The following is a 27527-nucleotide window of genomic DNA, read 5'->3' on the forward strand; positions in this document are numbered from 1 at the left end:
AGTTTGAGCAGGATAGGTATTAGATCCTCTTTGAAGGTTTGGTAGAATTCACTAGTGAAGCCATCTGGTCCTGGACTTTTGCTTTTGGGAAAGTTTTGGATGACTGATTCAATTTCGTTACTGGTGATCGGTCTGTTTAGATTTTCCAATTCTTCATGCATCAGCCTAGGAAGTCTATATGTTTCTAAGAACTTGTCCATTTCTTCTAGGTTATTGAATTTGGTGGCATATAGTCCTTCATAGTATTCTTGGATGATCCTTTGTATTTCTGTGACATCCATGATAACTTCCCCTTTTTCATTTCTGATTTTGTTTATTAGTGTCTTCTCTCTTTTTATCTTAGTGAGTCTAGCCAAGGGTTTATCAATTTTGTTAGTCTTTTCAAAGAACCAGCTCTTTGTCAGATTAATTTTTTCTGTTGTCTTTTTGTTCTCTATTTCATTTAGTTCTGCTCTGATTTTTATTATTTCCTTTCTTCTGCTGACCTTGGGTTTCATTTGTTCTTCTTTTTCTAATTCTTTAAGGTGCAATGTGAGGTTATTTATTTGGGATTTTTCTTGTTTCTTGAGATAGGCCTGTAATGATATAAATTTCCTTCTTAAAAGTGCTTTTGCTGCATCCCCAAAATTTTGGTAGGATGTATTTTCATTGTCATTTGTTTCTATGTATCTTTTGATCTCTCCTTTAATTTCTTTTTGATCTGGTCATTCTTTAAAATATGTTGTTTAACCTCCATGTATTTGGGGCTTTTCCTGCTTTCTTTTTGCAGTTAATATCCAATTTCAAAGCCTTGTGATAAGAGAATATGCTTGGTATGATTTCAATATTCTTAAATTTGCTGAGACTAGTTTTATGTCTCAATATATGGTCTATCCTTGAGAATGTTCATTTTACACTGGAAAAAAATGTATAGTCCGATGTTTTACAATGAAGTGCTCTATAAATGTCAATTATGTCCATTTCATCTGATGTGTTATTTAGGGCTGCTATTTCATTATTTATTTTCTGTTTGGATGATATATCCATAACTTTCAATGATATCAGTATGGATTCACCTGATTTCCTCTGGATACCATTTTCTTGGAGTGTCAATTTCCATCCTTTCACTTTGAGTCTATGCTTTTCCTTGTAGCTGAGACGTGTCTCTTGGAAACAGCACGGTTAAGTTTAGTTTTTTGATCCAATCTGCTACTCTGCTTTTTATTGGTTACTTCAGTCCATTTACATTTAGGGTGATTATTGATATGTGAGCATTTCCTGTTATTTTATCTTTAGTTTTCTGGTAAGGCTGTGTCTCCATTGTTTCTTTGCCTTTTTGTTGTTGTCTATTGTTTCTGTGTGGTGGTATTCTATGATGTTACCCTCTGTTTTTCTTTTATTACAGTATATGTTTCAGTTCTGGATTTTTTTTTTTTTTTTGAGTGGTTACCATTAAGTTTATGTAAAAGAAACTTTGATGTTTAGAGTATTCCATTTCTTTCAGCATGCTTACTTTCTCCATTCCCATATTCCAGTTCAGTCCTTTACTCTTCCCCTTTTTATGTTTTGATTGGCACAAATTGTCCCTGTTGATGGTGGCTGGTTAAACTCGTTTAGTATTTCTTGTAGTGCAGGTTGTGTATTGCAAAATTACCTCAGTTCTGTATGTCTGGAAATGTCTTTATTCCTCCTTCATATCTAAAGCATATCTTTGCTGCGTGTATTATTCTTGGCTCATAATTTCTCTCATTCAATAGTTTGAATATTTGGTTCCACTCCCTCTTGGCTAGAGGTTTCTGCTAAAAAATCTGATGATATTCTAAAGGGTTTTCCATTGTAGGTTACCGTCTTTTTTTCCCTGGCTGCCTTGAGGATTCTTTCTGTGTCGTTGTTTTTTGACAGCTTCAATACAATGTGCCTTGGAGAAGGCCTGTTGGGGTTGAGGTAGTTAGGCTGTCTATTTGCTTCTTGGATTCGAGGATCCAGTTCTTTCCACCGGTTTCAGAAGTTCTCATCGACTATTTGTTTGAATGTATTCTCTATTCCTTTCTCTCTTTTTTCTCCTTCTGGTATGCCCATTATTCTTATATTGCTCTTTCTGATGGAGTCAGAAAGTTCTTTTAGAGTTCTTTCATTTCTTTTAAGTCTCAAGTCTCTTTCTTCTTACATCTGTGTCATTACCAGGTTTCTGTCTTCGATGTCACTGATTCTTTCCACTATCTGGTCAACTCTACTACCTACGCTGGCTGTTTCTTTCTTCTTTTCTTCTATTGAATTTTTAATCTTCAGAAATTATATTTGGTTCTGTTTTTAAAATTTCAATCTCTTTGGTAAACTGTTCATGTTGTTCTTTGATTGTGTTTCTGAGTTCATTAAACTGCCTGTCTGTGTTTTCTTGCACCTCATTGAGTTTTTTCAGAACTGCAATCTTGAATTCTCTGTCATTTAAGTCACTATTTCCATATCTTTAAGTTAATTTTCTGGAGACTTTTCACTTTCTTTCTGAGCTGTCTTGTTGCCTTGGTTATTCATGGCAATAATGATTTATTATTTCTCTTCCTAGACATCTACAGGAGTGGCTTCTGCAACAGGTTGATAGGAAGAGGTCTTTCTTTTGTTTTCCAGTACGTGTTGGTAGAAAGTTTTATTTTCTCTCCGACTGCAGCCTTTGTTTCTCTCTCACAGTGTAGTGTTATGTTTCCTTGGCACTATTTCAGCTTTTCACACAGTGGGGGGATTCCCTGGAAGATGGGCTTCTCCTCTGTTAATAGTTCACCTAGGTCATAGGGCGTTGCATCTGTGTAGGGATGCGGAGAGCTTTTGAAGTTCCAAAGCTTGTCCTGCACCAGATTCAGAATCTGGGTGTTTCAACAGTTCTGTTTACTCCTGCAGGGATCCCCCCAGATAGGTGGGGCAGGGGCGGGTTGGGTTGTGAGAGGTGGCCCAGAGCATTGGCGTCGACCTCCACCACATCCAGTCCTGCTTCCATAGTTCCCTCCCCTTTGCCGGAACTATCTGTGTCTGCGGACCACAGTTCTCAGAACTGCAAATATTCTGTTCTTTTTATCTGACACTGCTACTGTTCTGCTTCTAGCACTGGACTGGTGAGTGTGAGGCAAGCTCTGAGAGAGTAGGGAGGGGGTGGCTAGGCTGAGTGCCTAAGGCTTCCGTTCTCTGCAGCAGTGAGGGCTTAAACCACTGTTTTCAGCCTTCTTCCCTCAGTCTTTGCTCTGAGGTCTCTCCCATGAGTGTTGGGTTCAGCCTTGTTATATGCTTTTTCCCTCAGCCCTGTGGGCCATAAGCAGAGCCCTAGCAGTGCGAGTTCTTCCCTCTCACGCAGCTGCGGTAGTTATGGGACGCAGTAAGTTCAGAGAACTGAGTTACGTCTGCGTCCTGCGCCCGCGTGGCCCAGTTTCCACACTTCTCCCTTCCCTCCTCCCCTGCTCATGCAATTTGCCCACCTTTAGGTGAATTCAGCAGTGAGCCTCTTCGTCTTGCCTGTCTGCTGTTCAGGGCAGCCTTTGTGGAGGTATAGTTGTTCAATGTGTTGTAAATTACAGGGGAGATTTCCAGAGGCTTACCTCACGCCGCCATTTTGATGACGTTACTCGGGTTTCTTCTGATATCTACCCCGAAGTGGGATTACTGGGTCCTTCTTTTTCTTCTGTTATAGTCTTTGTCTTAAAGTCTATTTTGCAGGTATAAATACTGCAACACAAGCTTTTTGTTTGTTTCTTTCCTTTTTTGCCAAATGTCTTTTTTTCCATCCATTTACTTTCAGTTTGTGTGTGTCTTTTAATCTGAAGTGAGTCTATGGTAGGCAGCATATGTAAGGGTCTTGTTTTCTTACCCATTCAGCCACCCTATTTTATGATTGGAGCATGTAATCCATGTAAATTTGAAGTAATTGCTGATAGATGTAATTATTGCCATTTTATTGTTCATTTTTCTGATCTTTCGGGTTTTTTTTCATCTTAAAGAAGTCCCTCTAAGTTTCCTTGTACTAATGGTTTCGTGGTGAGGACCACCTTTAGCTTTTTCTGGGCTGGGAAGCTTTTTATCTTCTTCAATTCTAAATGAGAGCTTTGCTGGGTAGAGTAATGGTGATTGTAGATACTAACTTTTCATCACATTGAATATTTCATGCCAAACCCTTCTGGCCTGCAAAGTTTTTGTTGAGAAATCAGCTGATAGTTTTATGGGAGCTCCCTTGTAAGTAACAAACCATTTTTTCTGTTGCTTTTAAAGATTTTCTTTGTCTTTAACCTTTGATGTCTTAATTATGATGTGACTTGGTGCGGGCTTCTTTGTGTTCATCTTGTTTGGAACTCTCTATGATTCCTGGGCTTGAATATCTATTTCCTTCACCAGGTTAGGGAAGTTTTCTGTCATTATTTCTTCAAATAGGTTTTCAGTTCCTTGCTCTTTCTCTTCTTTTTCTGTTACCCCTAAGACATAAATATTGGTACACTTGATGTTGTGCCAGAGGCTCCTTAAATTATCCTCATTTTTTTTTTTGTATTCAATTTTCTTTTTGCTGTTCTGATTGGGTGTTTTCTGCTACCTTACCTTCTAAATTGCTGATCTGATCCTCTGCTTCTTCTAATCTACTATTGATTTCCTTTAATGTATCCTTCATTTTAGTTATTGTATTCTTTATTTGATTTTTTTTTTTTTTTTGCATTCTGTCTCCATTATTATGTTTCCTATCTCATTTTTGAAATTCTCTCTAAGGTCATTGATCATTATTATAACCAATGTTCTGAACTCTACATCTGGTAGATTGCTTGTCTTCATGTTGTTTAGTTCTTTTTCTGGAACTTGTTCTTTTTTTTTATTAGGGACATGTTTCTTTGTCTTCCCATTTAGCTGCCTCCCTGTGTTTGTTTCTATGTATTAAGAAGGGCTGCTATGACTTCCAGTCTTAGTAGAGTGGCCTTATGTAGTATATGTCCTGTGGAACCCAGTGGTGCAGTCTCTATTGTCACCACAGCCAAGTGCTCCAGGTGTGTCTCTTTTGTGGGTTGTATGTGCCCTGTTGTCATAGTTGAGATTTGGTTGCTGTTTGCACATCTATGGGAGTGATTGACCCCAGGCTGAATGGTTGTGAGGACTGTCTGTAACTAGAGTGGAGGAGCTGTGATGAAAGGACTGACCCTACAGTGCAGGGTTTGCTTTAGTGAGGCTCTGTTGCCTATCCAGTCTGCCCTATGGGTGTGTTGTCCTTGTAGGCAGCCATGTGATGCTCCACCTAGGTTTGAAGCTGGCCACCAGCTGTGCCAGCCCTCAGGTCTCCTAGGAGGTGACCTGCTGCAGGCCAAGTTTAGCTGTAGCCTGTGCCCTGCCTGGGACCACCCGGTATGAGCTACAAAACAATCAGCAGATGGCTGTTGACTGCACTGGGCTTGAAGGCACCTCAAGAAGCCAATCTGCAAATCTAGGCTAGCTGTCACCTAGTGCTAGGCTTAGGACTGCTCACCCAGAGGTACAGGACTCTCCAAAGCCAGATGCTGCTTTTTGGGTGTTTTGTGAACTTTTGAGAGATTTTAGAAAAGTCTGCAGCATGAGCTAAAACAGATTGTATGAAAATCCAGTGGAAATGGCTTGGGTGGGCCCAAAATTTGGATGGGTCAGGGTCTTAGGTAATCACTAGGCAGGGCAGATGACAAGTTATAGCCAGTTTGATGGAGATTCAGATATGGAGCCCGCCTTCGTCTTCACTCAGGAAGAGGTAGGACTCAACTAAGAAACAATGACTTTTGCTAGCTCCTCCCTTTGGGTGAAAGCTGCCCCTCCAACTCTCATCCTGTAGCTAGACAATTCATTTCCTCCCCATATATCCCTGGTGCCTTTCAAGCTGCTGTCCCAGAGCTGGAGCTTAGGGTGCGTGATTCCATCAGTAAAAAAGTTTGTGTGCAAACCCTGTAAGAAGAGTGCCTAGGACTGCAACTGTCAGAGGCTCACTCAGCCATAATCTACTGGTTTTCACAGCTAGATGTTATGGGGACTTCTCTCCCTGGCACTGGAACTCTGGCCTGGGGAGCCTGGTGTGGGGTTGGGACCCCTCACTCCTCTGGAGAGATATCTGTAGCTGAGATATTCCTCCCAATTTTTAATGGCTACATGCGGGTTTAGGACTAGCTTGTTCCATGTCTCTGTCCTTCCTACCAGTCTTGAGGTGGCTTCTTCTGTGTGTCTGTAGTTGTAGGGCTTTGGTTCAGCTAGACTTCAGGTGACTCTTAATGATGTTTTTTCTGTAGGTTAGTTGTAATCGATGTGGTTGGTCCTGAGAGGGTGAGCACAGCATTTATCTACTCTGCCATCTTGACTGAAAATCCAAACTGTGACAGTCTTAGCATATTTTATAATTCAGTAGTTAGCTACATGAGGAATACATTCCTTGTTACAATGTCTGTGTAATTCAGTCATCAATTACATTGCTAATTGTTTTTTTCTTATTAGAGATACCCTGTGAAGGGATTGATTATTTGCAAAGGAATTGATTATTTGCAATAGAAACAAAAAAAAAGTGATGAAAATTTACATAATTTTTAAAAGTTCATTTGTAATTCTGGTACCATTCTCTAAAACTCCTTTTTATAGCCTATTTTTATCTGAAATAGCCTAAAGTAGTCTCTATTCCCAAAAGTTTTTCCAGTCCTCAAAATAAACCTCATGATGATTTTTATAAATACAATCCAAAATTAAACTGCTGTTTTGAAAGTATTTAAAGTGAATATTGAAACATTGTATCATGTTCATATAATTTTGTAGGGCTATAGAAGCATCATGAAAAAAGTGTGCAGGTGTACATTAAGTGAATTTAAATCCACTAAGAGAAAACTACTATTAAGGTTTTGCCTAGAAAACAAAAGGATTTATATCCAATAAAAAAGATTGGTAGAGAAAAGAATTATATATGATACATTTAGAAGTTATAAAAAAGATGTTCTAATGAGAAGGGGAGAAATAAAATTCTTGGAAGTTAAAACAAGAACAAAAGTTTCAAATAAAGGGATACATAGTGAAAGGAAACAGCTGAAAACTAACTTACTGCTCCAGAGAATAAATCAAGGAAATACTCTAGAGTGTGACGATAAAATATTTGAAAGTGAAGACTATTGAGATTTACTCCCAGACATATAAAACCCACCTATTAGAAATTCTAGAAAGAACTGAGAAAATAAAATAGTAAAAAGCTTCATAACTAAAAGGGAAAAAAAATTTTTTTTTGGTCCTGAAACAACTTAGAATTTAGAATTCCAAGGATTAATAGGAAGTTCCTAAAACTTCTGGAGAGAAGAGAAACCGAGCTGACTTATGGAGGTAAAAATCAACTGACTTTTTCTTATGAAGGGAATGAAGCAAAATCTTCAAAATTCTGAGAAAAATTAATATGAACCTAGACTCATATATGCTGGAAACCTAACATTCAGAAATGAGAACAAATCATTCAAATATCCACTGAATCAGAAAATTCCCTGCTACAGACCAACTCTGAAAGAATTACTCAAGGATATACTGAAAAATAAAAAATAAATAAATGAGCTTAAGGAAGAGAAGCCCAGGGATCCAAGAAGTAGTGGAAGCAAAGAAGCCAGTAAAGTATAAATTCTGGCATAATCAATTAATGTGAATATTTATGAATTTTGAGAGTATAATGATGAAATGCAATTAAATAAGTAAAAGCTATTGTTATCCTATTTGTGTACATTGTGAGTATAATTATATACAAGAACTAATGATAATCAAATCAGAATTAATCATTTACTACATTCCAGTTATTATACATTATGCTTTCACATATAATACATGTTTTATTCCTCATAACATACTTGAAAAGTGGATATTATTTTGTTTTTACAGAAGAGGAAAAGTAATTTGCCTGAGTTCACCAGTTGGTAAGTGGGATTTTCCACTGGGATATGAAAACTTGTTTTCTTACTCTTTTTCTGATATCAGGCTGTCTAATTATAATTATAAATTCTAGTGACCATCTTTTTCTGATATCTCTAGGCACTGCTCTGTAATTAGTTTCCTACACATGCCAACTCTGCCTATTCTTTTACTCCACTTATTTCTCTCATCATAGTGCCTCTTCAGCCATATTATCATATCATCTCAGCCACAGTCTTTTTTCTGAATAAAAATGGGAATTTTTATGCATTGATTTTCATAATAGTATATTACTAGAGAATCAGTCAACAGGTATTACTTATTTATTATTTATTTATAGGTATTTCTTTCTTTTAAAATCTGATATTCATTATTTAATTACCAAAGTTTCCATGCAAATGTTTAATTTTTGACATCTGAGTTATTATGAAAAGATCTCTTGATTTTCTTTATTTTACATTAATAGTCTCCACTAAATAATCTTGCAAAGGCACGTGCTAACCTCTTTGAATCTTAGTCTCACAGTGAATTATGTTGGAAAGGCTCAGTTACATATTTTTTTCCCCTCAGTGATTTTATGTCAGACCAAAAATAGGCAAGGAAGGAGAAAATGTTAAGCAAAATAAAACAATTCTGCCTTAAGATAGGAAAATTAATTACCTTCAACTCTACAATTTTTATTTGTTTCTCTTACTAATTCTTCTTATTCTTAGCTCCCTCCTGCATTTTATTTTTTATGTTAAGGATAGATTTTTCAGGAGACTTAATAAGCACTACAATAATTCAGACCTCAATTACTATTCTGATTTCCCTATTTCTGTCATTCCCTCACTCACCCAAAATGAAGTTACTCTGAGTAAGTTTTGACTCTTTCCTGTCTCTTCTCCCATCCACCTTGAAACCGTCATCAAAATTTGTCAGTTTACTTCTCAGTTTCTTGAATTATCTACCTCTCTTTTCATTCCTGTCCACCTGGTTTAATATTAGCTGATCTCCTTCCCTTTCATAGCTTCCAACCCATTCTGTAAAGAAGGAAGCATGAGGAAGTCAAACTATTTTCATGATTTCTCTTGGGAATTCATGATCCTGAAGGATGACTCTTTGTCTTGTCCTGTGATGCCATGTAGACTTCTTTCTTAAAAAGCTAACCCAACCGTTTTCTTCTGCACTAGAATCAGTTGATCTGATAGCAGTCATCTTAGACTTTCGTTCTTGAGTCCTTGCAAACTGCTTAAGAAGAACCTCTCCATTTTCAAGAGGTTCGTGGGTAGAAATGATATGATCACCATGTCACATAAGAGGAAAGAGAAATTAGTCTAAATTCTAAAGATTGAGCAATAAACAAAGATTGCATTTAGTTAAAATTACTCTTTTAAAAATGCCTTAAGTCACATAAAAGTTGAAGCAGAGAAATACCGTATCTTAGTAATTCCAGTATATTTGGTTTTTCCTATACAATTGAAAGAGATCACTCTTTCTTCAAGCTTAAGGACCAGATAAAGTAGTTAATGGTGTCCATTTTTCATTAGAAAAGGAAATATTTATATTTAGTTACTAAAGCTGCACAGGAAGAAGCTCTGGTGTAACAGTTTTCAAATTGTTGTCTGGGGACCCCTCTTTTAGGGGTTTGGTGAGGTCAATGCCATGTTCATAATAATAAAGGTTGTTAGCATTTTTCACTCTCCTTTTTTCTTGAGTGTACAGTGCAGTTTTCCAAAGGTTACATAGCATGTGATAACATCATTTTCTGGATAGTTAATTGCATATGTGCTTTTGTTTCCTTGTGTGATAGATACGACCCACCAAAAAAAAAAAAAAAAAGAAACTGTTTTGGATCCTCAGTTACTTCCTCAGAATTAGAACACTTTGTACAGAATTCCTGAAACCAAAAAGTTTGAAAATAGCTCCTATTGTGCCCAAGGAGCTAATCATCTCTGAGAGGTAAATGGGAACGTTAGACTGATATCCTGAAGTCCAGCAAGATAAGCCAACCTGTCCATTTCATGTTAGAACTAACATCTGTTGTGGAAATGTTTAGTGACAATGTCTTTATTATTTAAGTATTTTGCTATTCACCCTCCCCCTTATCACTTGTTCACATTGTTGAATTGTTTTAAGTGAATTTATGAAAAAATAACGTCACAGTACAGAAACTTCCACATATTCTTTCTTTTAGAACCTATGTTAATATAATTCTTAAAATATTCTGTCCTTATTTGTAGTTTCCAAATATAAGTGTTCCTTCAGAAAATTAGGTATGGCGCCTAACGTGGATGTGTATACCATGGGAGTAAAGCCCAAGGTATAAATGTATGAACTAGCTGTAGTCCAGATCTGTCTGATGAATGCACCGTTCTCAGAGAGAAATTAAACCCTGTTTATTTTGATGGAGAGGTAGTTTCATTATACCTAAATGACACTTTTTAAAGAAATGTGAACATTGATCCCATTAATTTTTTGAGATGATATGTAGAGATTCTGTCATCTTCCATTTTGTGATTTGAGAGCCAAAACTGATTTCTAGAACAAAGCAAATTTATTCTAAAATGAGCTATATGCAGATGAGGGAAATGACACATTTAAAAAATGCATTTATTATCTCTTGCAAAAAAAAAAGGCAAAGGAATCACAACACTTTTTTTTTTCTTTTCCTGTTTGAAGTCTTCAGAAAGAATGTCTTAGCTTTTGTTAAAGAATGTGATGGAGTTAGAGTTTTTTTGTTTTTGTTTTTAATCACCTGTAATGCAGTTATTAGGAATCTTTGATCAGGCTTTGCTAAGTCTTTCTGTGAATAAACGGATTCTCAGTTCTCTAAAAATTTATATTGAATTTTCTGAACTGGTATAACTACATTCCATTGCTTGCCCAATCTAGACCAGCCATTTGACCTCACTGTTTTTTCTAATCCAGTATATCATCTCTGATTAGATTGATTACTTTGGGCCAACTTTTATTTAATCACCCACATATTCACTAATTGTCCATTAAGCAACTGTTCCCATGGAGTTTTTCTTTATGGGCAACTCAGACTTAGGTGTGTCATATTCCCTCCAGCAGAGTCTCTATGTGAAGACAGGAAGCACAGAATCATAACATCACAGAACTAGAAAAAATCTTGCAGCATATACAGTCATATTTGATTATCTCCAATAACGGAAAATGTCCTGCCTCCTCAGGCAAAAGGCTGTATTATTGGAGAGCTCTGACTGATGCAATCTTCTTAGTTGTGTGTACAGAGATGTCGCTGTTAATAGTCATATAAATGGCCAAACATAAGTGATATTGGCAACTAAAAGAGGAGAAATTAGTTCAAAATTAGTTTATGTGCTGGGGTTCAGGGATCATATCTTCAAGGAAGACACATTCTCTTTGGATTTCATGGAATGGGAAGAATTCTTAGAAGCAAAGACAGGGGGGCTCTCTTGGAGGAAAGACCTGGAGTCAGAAAAGCACAAGACCTGTTTGGTGCAAGTGAATGGAGCAGTCGCCCTACGTACATGGCAAATAGTGGATTCTCAATAAATATTCATTGACTCAAGGATAAAAATTAAAGAGTAAGTGAAGGATTTCAGGAGAGTCTTTCTTGTCCTGCCTTGCAGTGACAAGGGAGCAATATAGAAGGCTGATGACAAACAAGCACTTGCAACATCAGCCTCAGCCTGAGTGCCCTGACATCGACCCCTCATACTTCGGTCCTCGCCTAGATTCTGCATTTGTAGAATTACCATTGCACTGGGGACTAACATTCACTTTTTTTTACCCACTACATAGGATTGTAAAGCCTACTTTCCTCTTGTGTCTTAATAAAGTACTGGTTTTGCATCTCTCTGGAAAGGCTGCAAATTGCTGCCATCCCTTGAACTGGAACAAAGACCTTATTATTATCTTCTTTGAAATGGTCATAGTGTCTATCTGGACCTCCACCTCCTCTCTCCCCTGCTATTGAAGCTTTAGAAATACCATGCACTTGACTCACTTCCTTCTAGGATGTGTTCTCTTTGGGTTCAGTCTAAAATGATGTGACATGTTGGAAATTTGCACATAATTCAGCTTCCCACAGTTTCCCTGAGACCCTTCTCTGTTGGAAATAGCATTACTGTGATAAAGATACCCCCCAGTACCCTGTGGGTCTTAAAGATTCTATAAATGGCTGACCGCAGGATATCCCCTTCACACAAATTTCATCTGTGCCGTTGAAAATGGACCCTTCTGTGTTTGGGATCCAGCTGAAAGAGGACACAGTCCCATCAACAAGATTGACCTTAAATACATCTTTAGCCCAAGAGGGAGAGCTAATAAACAATTAATGATGAGTTTTCCCTTTCTTTTCTTTTTTTTTTTTAATACAGAAAATAAGATTTTGGTAGAAATTACTTGAATAATATTTGATAACTTAAACCTCACAACTTAAGCTTAAAACCTCAGAACTTGGAAGCCAATAAAGCATGAAACATTATCAGCACATGATGTCCCAAATGTGGCAACATTATCACATTCTCATGTAAAAATGGGATCAAACCTCAAATTAAACTGAGTGTATTCATTCAACTTTTAATAGTGTATTCTGTGTGCCTTTATCAGGTATAAAAATGCAAATGTTGCTTAGCTACTGTGTATTTAATGTTAGACATAGAATTCTTATGCAGAAAACCACAACACCAAAGAGTCTAAGAGAGGTACACCAAAGCTCTTTGTAACTAAGAACAGTGAAACACACACACACACACACACACACACACACACATGAAAAAGAAAAACAAAACAGATCAACTCACAGACTGAAAGGAAAATGGACTAGAAAATAACACTATAAGTGCTAATTTATTCCACACTCATACAAAGAGTTGGATAACTGTAGTCCTTCTGGACATGGAAAGAAATCCATCATGCAGCTGAGAAATGTATGAGAGAATAATCCAAACTTAGAAGCATGCTGCAGGGCAATAGTTGAAATACGTTCTAACTGATGTCTACTGTAGATTGAAAAGAAACATCATATGCACAATTGATTGTTTCATGAAATATAATAAAAACAAGCTTTGAGGATGTATATATAAAAACGACCTATATGGAGAGAAAAGACAGCATTTACTTTGTAATGCTATCAGGTGGTAATTCAATTTCCCTTAACTGAACTTCAAGTATGCTGTTTCAGGTCATAGATTGGTGGTACTTATCATATAAATTGGCCAATAAAATTTACAAATAATCCCTTTAGTGCTTGGATTTGTGGTTGTATTTTTAGAAAAGAAAATCAATTTAATCCCATGCATTGGTTTTCTCCTTAAAATTCATGCAATTTGAATATGATTGACAGGGCACGGAATCATTATGCGGTCTGTTAGATGGACCGATTATGCTTATGAATATAAGAGTGGAGTGAATGAAAGTAACATGTAATTGATTCTACACTTGGGCTGACTGTTCATTAACAGTTTGAATGTAACACAGTTGCTTCTCAAATGGAAAACAATGAGAGCAACCTATGTATGTGCTCTCTCATTTGTTTGAAAATTCATTATGCTAATATTTTTTTGCAGAATGTTTTTGCTGCATTTGTTTTGCCAAGGATAAGTCTGATTGAATCTTTGTAAATAATTTTAGTGCTTTCAATATTTATTTGTGATTCCAATCACACATTTTTCAATTTACACTTTTGGAAATGAAAGTGGGCTCTTGCTCCAACCCCCTTTAAAGAAAACTATCTATCCCACCCTGTTTTTGAAATATAGTTTAGACTAATTTCCAGGATAAAATGAGCGCAGGGTGGTTGTTATAGCTTCAAAACAAAAGAGCTGATATATAGACTGATTGATTTCAGAAATAGATGGGCAAAAACAGGTTCCATTTGTCTTGCCACACTTTAATCTGATAATCACTGAAGGGCCTGCCATCCCATTTTCCATACTTCTTCAAAGGGTTATATTTGAAATATTGATTAAAGGTACACATGTCATTGCTGTTTCCTTGGCTTTGCTCAGTTGTGAAAGAAAGGTCTTCAAACACTTGAAGGCTGTTTTCCTCTCTTGAATGTGGAGCTGCACATTTCGTGGAAATAGCATTATTTTTACTACTCACAGAGAGATATGATGCTGACTCTATAGCAGCCATCCGTGCCCTTTCCTTTGCCCATGAGTCCCTGCCAGATTTAAGACAGAAAAAGCAACAAAACTAGTGCTGGGCCAGGCAATTCTATATAGGAGCTACAATTACACTGTGATCTCTAAATTAAATTATATTTATAATTAATAACTGTTTTAATTTCATATTTTAATCTTTCTTTATCTCTGATTTTGTGTTAAATCAGCAGTTTACTTATCAAGACAATAGGTCTGAGAACTCAATACTGGAAATATATTTTTTTTCTTTGTGATGAGAACTTTTAAATTTCACTCTCTTAGCAACTCTCAAATATATAGGACAGTATTACTAACTATAGTCACTGTGTTATATATTACATCCCCAGGACATATTTATTTTATGACTAGAAGTTTGTACCTTTTGATAACTTTCATCCAATTCTGCCACCCAACCCCCAACCCCTGCCTCTGGCAACAACCAATCTGTTTTCTCTATCTATAAACTTATTTTTTGTTTGTTTGTTGTGATTTTGCTTGTGTTGTTGTTTTAGATTTCCAAATATAGTGAAATCACACAGTATCTGTCTTTCTCTGCCTGATTTATTGCACTTAACATAATGCCTTTAAGGTCCATCCATGTTGTCAAAAACGGCAAGATTTCCTTCTTTCTTATATCTACATGATATTCCATTGTGTGTGTGCGCGTGCTATATATGTATCACATTTTCTTTCTGTGTTCACCCATTAATTGGCACTTAGGTTGTTTCCATGCCATGGCTATGGTAAATAATGCTGAAATGCACATGGGAGAGCAGATACATTTTTGAGTTCTTTCAGATCTAGTAGAGTTGCTGAATCATATGGGAGTTCTATTTTTAATTTTTTGAAGAAACCTCCATACTGTTTTCCATAGTGACTGCATGGAAATAGCTTTAATCATATTAGCTTTTGTATGGTTTCCTTTTTTTTAATCTACCACAAGACTTTGTAATTAAAAAACATGCTAACCAAAATAAAGCCCCAAGTGTCTGGAGAGTCCTGCATTTTAACCATTTTAAAATATGTTCACAAATTCTTTTCTACTCCTTCCATCAAGGGGTGGGAACTTTGTGTCTACCCTAGAAGTGGGTGGAATTGTGTGACAGTTGAAACTAATTGAGATAGTGTGTGACTCCCAAGGCTGGGTTATAAAGGATGACACAACTTCCCCCTCTGGTACAGTTGTGCTTGGATCCCTGAACTGTCATGTGAGAAGCCTGACTTCTCTGAGGCTCTCATCCTGTGAGTAAACCCATACTCGCCCACAGAGGCTCTGAGACTACACAAAGAAGGAGAAAGTTCTGTCCAGCCTTTGCTGCCACAGCCCCCCACTGTTCCCCTGCTACACACAGACTACTACCACCATCTGAGAGACCCCTTGCCAGATCTCCTAGCTGAGCCGTTTCAGGATTTCTGACCCAGAGAAACCAGAAGAAATAATAAAATTGTTGTTAATGTCACCATGTTTCAGGGTAATATTTTGCACAGCAATAGCTAACCAAAATCTGCATGTATACCAAGTATAAGGCTAAAGTAATGAAATTCATGATAAACATGCCAAAATGTATATATAAAAATGTGTACCATTTCCTTCAATAAGTAGTCACCTTGGGAAAAATTTATTCATAATCATATTGTCATTGTGGTTTGTGTCCTTCCACATTGATCTGTGACTTTGGGCATATTATCCTGCCTTTCTGGTTCTTGTGAATAAGAGAAAACATTTAATATTTTATACTGTTCTTTTAATTTCTAAAACTTCTTGACTATTATTCAAAATTTCTTTTTTTAAAATTTTATTAGTTTCAGGTGCACAAGACAAAGCAAAACTTAGACTTTTATAATTTATATCCCTCACACTGTGTGAACTCCCCTCCCCCTATCCACTATCCCTCTGACATCGCACACAGCCATTACATTGCCACTGTCTCTATTCCTAATGCTGTACTCCGCTTCCTGTAACCATATACATACAAATATATAAATATACATATATATATATATATTTACATAAAATTATAGTTGGCATTCAGTATTGTTCAGCTTCAGGTGTACTGTGCAGAGATCAGGCATCTACATCACTTGTTTGCTAAGATACGTACGAAGTATATCCCTCTACTACATTTCCACTATAAAGAATGTAGAACTCAGTTTGCATATTAAAATTATAGTAAAACTTTAAAAATAAATATACGAAAAAAATGCCCTATTGTCCACCATTTAAACTCTACTTTTATCTGAAAATAACTATTTTATATAGAGAGATTATTGAGAGTAGCAAAATGAAGGGGAAATATACCTAGTGGAGTCTTTTTGTTAAATTCCTTGGAATTATATCATTCTTACTTAAGAGGTGGTATTATTTTTCTCATTTAATTTTTGAGTAGAGAATGCATTCATATAATTTGAACATCAAAAGATATAACAAAGAAACTTTGAAGAGTCTGCTTCCCATATTTGCCTTGATCTTTGTAGTTTCCATCACTCCCTAGTAGGCAATCACTTATTAATGGCTTGTTAGTCCTTCCAGAGATGTTTTATGCTGGTATTAGTCAAAACAAATGTATTCTTTCCTACACCTGTGGGTATTTTCACTCTAATTGGATTGCTAATATCATACTACTCTGCTTCTTTTTCTCTTTTCTTCCCTCCCTTCCTTCCTTTCTTCCTACCTTCCTTTTTTTCCTTTCCTTTCTTAGTAATATGTCTTAGATACCTTTCCATATCTATACATGACCTTCAATGTCCTTTTCACAGAAGCATACTATTTCATTGTATAAATGTACAATTATTTTACTAGTTTCCTAGCGATAGACATTTAGGTTGTTTCCAATCATTGCGTATTATGCACAATGTTGCAGTGAATGACATGTATAAATGTCATTTTACATATGAGTAAGCATATAATCTATAGGATACATTCCTAAAAATAGAACTATTAGATCAAAAAGAGTCTACATTTATAATTTTAATAGATATGGTTAAAATATTCTCTCTGGGGATGGGCCAATTTTCACTTCATTGTACAAGCACTTTTGAAAATTTGAACTATGACCGATGCTCTTTATCTGGATAAGAATGAATTAGACTATTTAGAATATATAGATCAATTCATCATATGCATGCAGAGGAGTAATTGCATTTACAACAGCTTCTCTTAGCTTTGAAGATGGAAGCACAAAGAGGAGAGTGACTTGCCCAAGGTCACACAGCTGGTTGGTGACAGATCTGGGACTCCCAACTTATCATCAGACCTTAGGCCTAACAGTCCAATGTTCTTTCCACACCAGAGCAGAGATGATAAAAATATAACAGTAAACACTGACGTTTCCTTCTGTCATTCCTGCCTCCATGTTCAAGGTGCCGTGGATGCTGTTGTTGATGCTGGTGGTGATAATTACTATTTTTTGAGCCTTTGCATGCACCAGGAAAAATAATGCAAACATAAGTGTTTAATTTGATTTGTACCATGATATTGACAAATTTATGTGAAAAATTTAGATTTTTCATGGATTGAATATGTGTATGTCACATATATGTGTCCACTATGAAGATACTAATTTGTTTAATAAAATATAAATTAATACAAAGCATCATTGAAGTTATGAAAGCCGTTTGCCCTTAACTTGTTCTCAGTCAATGGATTCTGAAGCTATTATTGTGAAAGAGTAGTCTATAATATTTTTGATATTAAAAAATGTATCCTTATATTCACAAAGCTCGTGAGCCACTTGACCATGTTTAGGTTTCTCTTAACCTTATAGACATCCTTCTGTACTCCATCTGTCTCCATTATAAGTTGGCATATTAATGATGCCACACAACACAGAAGAGACCACAGAGATCATCTAAGCAGCTGATTTGTTTTACGGATAAGAAAACCAAAGTAGGGACCAATAAAATAATGGCTTCATCTGGGGCACTCGGGAGTCAGGCCTAGAGGAGGAATTAGAAGACAGGACTCCTGATTGAATTTTATGACAGAAAAAGAGGCATTCCAAAGAGTTACTCACAAGTACAATGAACAATTAAAATAATGAAGGAAATTTCTTTTTGAGCCTCATATTAATTCAACTTCAGCTTTGTGGATCTGTGAGGTCATTTTGTTGGTCAATAATAACACTTGATCTTGGAAGTTGTAAATTTAATATAGAGCAAAAATATAGAGATTATTATTTTGATGTTGGGGAGACTCATTTATTGGCTATTTGTTTTCAGACTTTTAAATTAAATGGAGAACTGAAGAAATGCAAGGGACATTTTTTCATAAATTTAAGTTATGTGGACAATGATGGCTAAGGGAAAAGGCAAGGAGAAAGTTGATTATGTCATTGTTTCCTGGTCTCATGGGCTCCTTTCTCCCTCTTTTCTCCCTATTCATGGTCCTAAGCCCTGTTTATATTTGGTTCACATAGACACATCTTTATGACCCCAGATAAGAGGTACTTATTCTTGGCCTTCTCCGTTCATAAAATAAGGAAACCAAGGTCATAGCCCATTGTTCCTTTATGTATTGTGTTTCATGTACAGAGGCAAAGGGGAAGGAGGGAAAAGAAACAGGGATTTCATCTTCAGCAATGCAATGAGGATGCCAACATTTCCCTGGAACATTTCCCAAAGGTTAATTTGTGGAGACTTAGTCCCATGAGGTACTCTGCAAATACAGGTTTCGGTACTCAAATGCATTTAGAAACAGAGCATTCTGTACCCCCGACACACCATGTGCCATAGCATATTAAATGTCCAGAGAGGTCCTGCACTGAGGTAACTGGTTTGACTTAATTTCACCCAGTGGTTCCCAAATTTAACTGACATTTAAACCTATGTCTTACTAAACTCACTTTGGAAAATATTGCCCTGGAGCATTTTCATACTTGACTATAAACAAGTAGTCACAAAGGGGAAGATAAAGCTAAGTACAATCTTCATGTATTATAGCATTCATTTAAAAACAGAGACTGAAGTAAAATACTCATATAAAAGTCACTACATAGGGTACAGGACTTGTATTATTTCATTATATGCAATTCCTACTTGTTACTGTTATTACAAAAATATCACTGTGCGCTTTCCGTTTTTGATAAATGCAATCTAATCTCCTTTTATCCTTTCCTTTTATTGCAGCAATTCTCACTTTAAAGTCACATTTGCTTGTGAAATAACATCTGCATAAGCTCACTGGTGATGTTTCCACCTATTTTGATCACAAGACATCATCTTTAATATTATCTGATGAGGATTTAAATATTGTTTCAGAGTTAAAATTTGAATCAACATTTTGGGAATTTTCTCAAACATCAAATAATACTCTTGACATTTAGCAGGCAATCAACAAAGATTTTTTTTCCTTAGTGATTTATTTTCTGCTATTTAAATTTCACATGCAACTTAAAACTATTCCACAGTCTCATTTTTGTAATGTGTTCTTATTCTCTCACCATTGTTTTTGAAATTAAGTGGTATTGATTAGTCAAAGCAAATAATTTCATTTCATTATAATATTCAATAATATGAGACCAAATTTGTCTTTTTGATCAAAGTTGATTAGTTCTTGTTACTTACATCAATGAAATGAGCTAAAAATCCAGATTAACAGACAAGACAGGGAAGCAGGAGTTACAAGCCATTTTCAACTAATTTAGATAAAAATTCATTTTTTTAAAATAATTTTTATTGACTTTAAAGTTAGGACAGTCCTTTTTCATTATGCTCCTAAATTTAAAAGTTTTGTATGTGTAGATATTAAAAAAGTATCACCAATGGATGGTTTTATATGCAAAAAGAAAAATCTAATTTTGTGTTTTAAATATAAATTGAGGTTGAAAAATATAGATTGTTTTTTTCAAAGTTTAAATATAGTAAAAAACAGAAACTAGGTAATTATTCAGGACTATTATCCCTAGAGTACCTCATGTATAGGAGAATTGGTAGGTTGCACTTTAAAATTGGTGGGGATGCTTTAACATTATTTCTTTTAGGTTTATTACTGATTATTATAAATTCTCTTGGCATATTTTCAGAAATGTGTCCTTATTTATTGTGTATAATGCCTGAAACATTATCTTATTTACAAATAATGTGTAGCATTGGTTCTTCCTTCCCAAGTCAATTTAGAATGCTTATTTTTCAGGCAATTATTTCTTAATTTATTTCCCACCAAGGTTTTGTCTTTTGCCAGGGTGCCAATCATTCACATCACATATTATAATCTGTTTAATCTGGATCTGACCAATAATAATGGAACAATTTATTGGTAGGGGATTCCTTTTCACAATTATCACCTTCCTTGGAATCTGCCTACTTTTACGAGGTTGTGCTATCTAAAATCTTTTACCAAAGAAGTATTTACATCATCAGTATTTCTTAGTTTGCTTGTCTCCAGGCTCCAACACAAATACCTAAAATACATAAAGCACCAATTATGTGAAAAGTAAAAATACCTAGATTATATTATTTTTTTCTTCCTTTTGCGTTTACAGATGTCATCCATACTGTAGGGCCAATAGCAAGAGGCCATATTAATGGTTCCCACAAGGAAGACCTTGCAAATTGCTATAAATCATCTCTGAAGTTGGTGAAAGAAAATAACATCCGATCAGTTGTAAGTACATTTATGTTCCTTATTTCTTATTCTTTTTCAGACTTTATATTTTGGAAATCAATCTTGTCCAACCATTTCCAAAATTCTGTAAATGAAATTTAAGGATCTTAGTAAGTGATGCAGTCTGTTGGTTATCATGACTCTACTCTTTTGTATGCACTAAATATTTGCAAAATTGTTCATGATGTTTTGGGATTTAAAACATCATGTACAATTTAGAATCCCCAAACCGGAAACATCTCATCTACTTTCTTCTCTCATTTTGCTATTATCTTTTGAAGAAAGTGTGTGTGTTTTTACTTGACAGTTGTTATTCTTATAGATTTATTTTCCTCTTCCTAAACTAATACTCTGTAGTTGGGTATGCCACATTCCTTCTAAGTTTTATCAATTCAGACAGAGAGAATGCAGAAAAATGTGGATCTAATCTATTTCTTTACCAGTAAGTTGAGATGAAAGAGAATCTTCTCTAGCGAGATTTGAAGGTATTTATTCACCTGCTTTTCTTTTACAACATGTACTGTGTTTATTACATCTCAATTACACTAGGAAAATAAAATTAGGAAAAAATGAGAGTGTAAGTACTCAATAGTGACTTACTTTGTGCAGAATCCTTTGTGTTTTTTCATATAGCCTTGATGAAACTGTGGGGCAGGGAGATAATTAAACATTTGACTTCTTAGAAGGTGGAATGAATCAGTATTGCTTGGGAGTTCACAAAATTGGCAGGTTTATTATTTTCATGAAGAAGCATTGAGAATCAGACACATTTAGATATACTTGGTCATTGCTGTACTTTTCATGCATAATTATAATTATGAAATGACTTTTTCAATGTACATCGCTGAGTTTGCTTAGAATAAGAAAATTTTCTTATAAACTTATTATACAGCCTTTTAAACCTTTCCATAATTATTAACAGAGCTGGATATTTTATTTCATTCTTGGATGTTTAATTTTTTTTTCTCTTTGCAAATGAATCAATAAGTATTATAAGACTGTTCTGTCTTAGAGGAGAAAGCTCAAGTTCAAAGAGAAAAGAGCAAAGCAAACTACTAAACCAGTTGGATACTTTTGTTCTCTGTAGAAAAATAAGGAAAATCAAAACAGGTGTGCACATTCAGGGAATAATTAAAATTTTGTCAATATGGCTTATTGATTAAAAAGGCTTGGAGCTGAAGTGCTTGGAAAAATAGTTATGTATAGAAGTTTTAAACCTGGGAAATATGGACTTTGAGACCTCAAGAGAATTTGCTAATGAATTCCCTGGCATCTCTAATGATTTTTCTTAAGCAAATAAATAAGATGTGATTAATCCATTAGAAACAGTGTAAAAATGGCACCCATTCTTTTAATAGGAAAAAGAAACATCCCTAACTCTGATTATATTAGAGAAATCATATCTACTGTTACACTATTTGCAATTATTAGGTAAGGAAAGGAATACTTATGGACTGTTAAATTAACTCTTATAAGATGGCCTACAGATGGACTGAAGCAATATCTCGTCATTGTGGAATTGGAATTAGGTCTACCTTAATATCTTTTTTGCTGATCTTGAGGGTATACATGTTATTTGGATAAAATTAACAGGTGGTGCTAAACTGAAATTATTCCAATATTAGTAAATAAAAATGGAGATGGAAAATATGTGCAAAATGTGAAACAAAATGTCCAGCTAAATTAATCTCCATGTTCTGGCATGGTTAACTGAAGTCACCATCAAATGTCTTGTCTTTTCTTCATAAAAAGGAAGAATGTTTTCTTTCCTTTCCCCCTCCCTCCTTCTCTCCCTCTCTTTCCTTCCTTCCTTCCTTCCTTCCTTCCTTCCTTCCTTCCTTCCTTCCCTCCCTCCCTCCCTCCCTCCCTCCCTCCCTCCCTCCCTCCCTCCCTCCCTCCCTCCTTCCTTCCTTCCTTCCTTCCTTCCTTCTTTTCTTTTTGTTCTTGAAGGAGGAAACAGGCTTTTACTTTATGTGGAATGTCATGTTCTTAAGCAGTATTCAAAAAATAATAAGGCTAATGCCATCAGATCTTCATTATTTGGGGGGGAATCAAAAATTCTTAGAAACGTGATGAAGACTGGATATGTGTTTTATAGTAATAGCTTGTACTTTATAAACTTATCACAGTAGATGTGGAGAGAGGGTTGATATTAAAAGCCTGCTTATTAAGATAGAAAATAAACTTAACTTGGGCTCATTTATATACATGTTAAAAAAATTTCTCATAAACCCTTATACCAGAGTGGTTTAGTGTTTGTTTTACCAATTATCACTGTATGATCATGGAGACGTCATATCAATATTTGTAGACTCAGTTTCTACATACAAATAATTGGTAAATTATCATTCTTAGCTCAGACCTAACTCATGGGGCGATTATGGAGGTCAGTTGAGATAATAGATATAAGTTAACTGAAAAAAAATGTAATTATCTATAAAAGTATTTGGCAATATTACTTCAAGTATAAGCTATTTTTGTATTTTATGATTTGACAAATTTAGGAGATGGAGATCATTCTTGCTTTGATATCTATTTTGAAAACCAGACCTCTAGACATTATCATATCATTTTTTATGTTTCTAAACCAGAAATAAATTATTATAAAGTATTCAATTAGTATATTTGTAAAGAAAAAATTCATTTTTTTCTTCTTCCTGTGTTGGGGAAAAAAAACACTTATTCTTCCCTACTTTGTGTTTCTTTATTGTGAGTCTCCTTTACTATTCACTCAAAACATTTCACTTCTAGTCAGTCACCAAATGTATGGAGATTTTTTCCCATTCCAAGCAATTCTCTGCAACACTAGCTGGGTGTCCTACAATTTAACACAATCTGACACTGTCTACACAGAGATAGTATCAAATCCCAAAGATTAGGTGCTCAGTCCCACAAGAGTGCACACACACACACACACACACACACACACACACACACACACACATTCAGATGCCAGTCACAAGCAGAGGTTATCACCTGTGCTTCTGATCAACTGGATATAAATCAGAGGTTCCAATGATCCTGTTCTCAGATTCAATTTTTTGCTAGCATGGCTCACAGACTCATTTTCTATATTTACCAGTTTATTTAAGAATATGATAAAGGAGACAGATGGAGTGATACATAGGGTGCAGTCTAGGAAAATCCTGGGCACAGGAACTTCTGTCCCCAAGGAGTTGAGGCATATCACCTGCGCAGTGTTGGATGTGTTTGCCAACCTGAGAGCTCTCCAAACCCCATACTATTGGGATTTTATGGAGGCTTCCTCACATAGGGATGGCTAATCATTAACTCTATGTCTAGACCCTCACACCTCTCTAGAGGATGAGTAGTGGGTCTGAAAATTCCAAGCTTCAAACCATGGCTTTGTCTTTTTGGTAACCAGTGCCCATCAAGAGGTCTCCAGAGGCCCACCAGAGTTGTCTCATTAGAACAAAAGATGCTCCTAGTGCTCTTATCACTTAGGGAATTATAAGGGAGCTCTGTGCCAGGAACTGGGGACTGAGACCAATAATATAATTTCGTATCTCATAAAATATGCATTTAGGTAATTAATACTATTAATATTGCTGAAAACTATTAATAGTGTCTCATTTGTAATAATCAGTAATATCATTGTTAATATTACCAACTAATGTCTGTATTGACAGCACAGAGCATACCATAGACTTTTTTTCTTTGGACGGAAATGATTTTTATTTTTATTTATTTTTTTAAATTTATTGGGGATGACAATTGTTAGTAAAGACTTTTATTACTCAGTAGTTGCATTGGATTGGATTAAATTATACTAATCTTGTCACCACATGGAACTGTCTTAAATTTATAATCTAATTTTTAACTTTTCAAAAAATATTCCCACAGCATTATGGTTTCTCCAACTAGGTTTTGTTTTACAACAAAGGTACAAAAATAAATAAGAAGTAATGAGTTAAGATGGGGTAACAGATATGTAACAAAGTAGCTATAAACCAATATCATAAATGCCATAATGGGAATGTATTACTCTATTGTTCTGGATCACAGAACAGCTAGACTGTGCTGCAACTACAAATAACATCAAAATCTCAGTGACCTTCTTTCAGACATCCTGGTTATGGATGGTCCATCATCTCATAGTTTTACTACCTGGAACTGACAACCTCCTCAGCCACAGAACAGAGATTTTGCAAAATCATGCATGAACTTTTTACTGTCTCAGGTTAGAAGTGATACACATTATTTATGCTCCCATTTTATTGGCCAGAACTATGCAATAGCCCTGCCTACCTGCAAGGGGGACAGGGAAATGCCCATGAATAAATGAAATATTTGATGGGCACCACTTTCCTGCCAAAGTTAAACTGAAAGCTTTGGGATCACAGCAGAAGGTGTCAGAGGTAACTGCTTTATGCTAATTTCTTTAAAAGAATGCATTCTTCAAATTTTTATTGGACATAAAACAAATAGTATGATCATTTATTTATTTGATAAATATTAATAATATCTACTATTTACTAAGATATATTTAGGTATCCTCTAAGACCCAGGGCATATAATGGTTATCTTGAAATATACAATTTGCTTCCATCTCCTGACCATCCAGACAAATAAATAGACAATATCATGTCAACCATTTTATGATTTGAGAGTGCTCTCTTGTTCTCTCATCACTTTTAAATTTCTTCCCACAAATGCCTGAAATTCCATAATTAATGTTAATTTATGATGGTCAGGCATATTCTTTCTCTGCAGTTTTCCTTTAAAATGCAAATACTCATGAGATCAGCAGATAATTAATTTTCTAATACCTTCATATTAAGGAATTTATCAAATTACTTTTTACTTTGGCAGGATAAATTAGAGGATGATAAAAGTACTAAGTACCCCAGCCTGAGGGAGGAGGAAAATTTAAAAGGAGTCTGAGGGAAGTTGGAAGAAACAGAAAATAGAGTGGGGTACAAATAAATTTCACTTACATCTTATTTTTGCTAAAAGGAGATACTTTTTAAATAGAGAGGTGTTAAAAATGACAGTCACACATAACTATCTAGAAATAAGGTAGTTATTTGGTCATTGAATGTGACATTTGTGGGTAAAATTTTCCTTATGAAAAAATAATATTCCTTTTGTTAATTTAGGAAGAAAATTTCCTTACCATTTTTTTCTATCCATTTATTTTTGTGGCTTTTTTTCAATGTATACTCTTATGTTTGCTTTAGATTGTAAAATAATAAAATAAATTAATCAATACATCTAATGGTTCATTTTACAGTGGCACATCTCTTCTATGAATTATTAATTAGCCCAGCTTTATTAATATCAAGGAATGTTTAAATTTAGGATTTTAATCATGATTCTTGTTCCAATAAAAAATCTGATAATATTCCAAGCTTCCTAAAACTAGTTTGTGCAAATATCTTATTCCTTCCAACTTACTTCCAATATAATTCAAATATTTTTCTCCAATGTTGAGTTCCTCTTGGACAAAATTCAAATATATGCAAATTTACTTTTCTATACATTCTTGACAACCTTGAGAATGTTGATTTCAGTATAGGCAAATTGTAAGGCACCACGTAGGGCATAATTAGAAATACAATGAACTGGAAATGGGAATAGGAAAAACAATTGAAAGAAAAGTCAAGGAGAGTGCAAATTTTCTCACTAAGGTTTTAGGAAAGATAAAGGTAGATGTCAAAAAATAGACTGAGGTCTTAGATCCACAGTATTCTCACCCATGTGACTTAAGAAACGAATAATCAGGCTAGTAAAAATAAGCAACCAAATTATTTTGATTTCTGGGACAATATTGTGTCCTGAGAAAGTTAAAAGGATGTTGTGGAATTGGAGGGGGATGATACATGTACAGAATATCCTCTTGCATGTATATTATCTGAAACATACAAATGGAAGTCATTCATACTGGTGAAAATCTTGGTGAAACCTCAGGGTGAGTGTAGGGTTGAGACAGGGAAGCAAAATTCCTATTGAGCAAGGGCTGGTAAACAGAAATAGTAATGCTGTATCCATTATCACCAGGTGACAAAATATAGTGAATTCAGTTTGACATTCTTTGAGTGAGAACATATAATAATAAATACATGTTTTTATAAAATGATCATAAGCTGAATATAAACCAGGTATTATTTATGTTAAAATCATTTCCTTATAAAAAGTATAACTAATAATTAATATATGAATTTGCTAGTTTTATGTGATTATGGACAGACTAAAAGTTAGACATTTATTTAAATGGTGTGGACCAGTGTGATTGTCATGTGAGTGTTATGCTAGATTATTTATTGAATGAAAAAAACAACATTGTAAATCTTCACTGGTAGGAAACATCCAACACCAACAGAGATTCCTCAAAGCTATATGATGTTTGCTCCATGAGTCATAGACTTTGAGAAGTAAAAGCTCCCAATGGAAGAGATGGTAGACCTACAAATTCAGTGCTACCTTTAGGCATTTTGGTAATAAGTAACTTTGGAATTCTGCATTTAATTGTTTCACTGTAGTGAAGGTTTGCATTTTAAGGTGTAGTCAAGTGAATCTTATTTTTTTCTACAAGTTCCCTTCTGATAGGTTGCCATGGCAATGAATTCTCAGCCTGAAATTCTTAAATGTTGGTTTTATTTCATTATCTGAGTTTCCATTACAGGCCACATCAATCAGTGCAGTCCGTCCTTCAAGAAGACTTCTCTGGCATTAGAAAAGATATGACCTTTTAATTTGTTACCTCCACTCCTCTGCCTAAGTTGATATCACCATTGCCCAGCCAGCTCTTCATCTCAAAGTTCCCTCTTCTGTGGAGCCTTCAGTTTCACCTTTTCTCATTTCTTTTTAGGCAATATCTAGTCTTGGTTCTCAGCTATCTCATTTACAGAGGATGATGCTAAGTCTGTCTGTTTTCTAGCTGGGGTTCTAAAAGTAATGTGACTAATGAT

The 27527-nt window shown here is 35.2% G+C and overlaps 1 protein-coding gene across 4 annotated transcripts in view; it reads left to right on the top strand.

Moving 5' to 3' along the window:
- Positions 1-27527, top strand: part of MACROD2 (mono-ADP ribosylhydrolase 2) — a 2106080-nt gene that overhangs the window by 1257866 nt on the left and 820687 nt on the right. For all 4 annotated transcript variants that reach the window (XM_074317443.1, XM_074317442.1, XM_074317444.1 and 1 more), the window contains exon 6: positions 20474-20595. In XM_074317443.1, the coding sequence (XP_074173544.1) occupies positions 20474-20595 (122 nt within the window). The remainder of the gene's footprint in view (positions 1-20473; positions 20596-27527) is intronic.

Source organism: Rhinolophus sinicus, linkage group LG13 (genome assembly GCF_036562045.2).
Source record: "Rhinolophus sinicus isolate RSC01 linkage group LG13, ASM3656204v1, whole genome shotgun sequence".
NCBI lineage: Eukaryota > Metazoa > Chordata > Mammalia > Chiroptera > Rhinolophidae > Rhinolophus > Rhinolophus sinicus.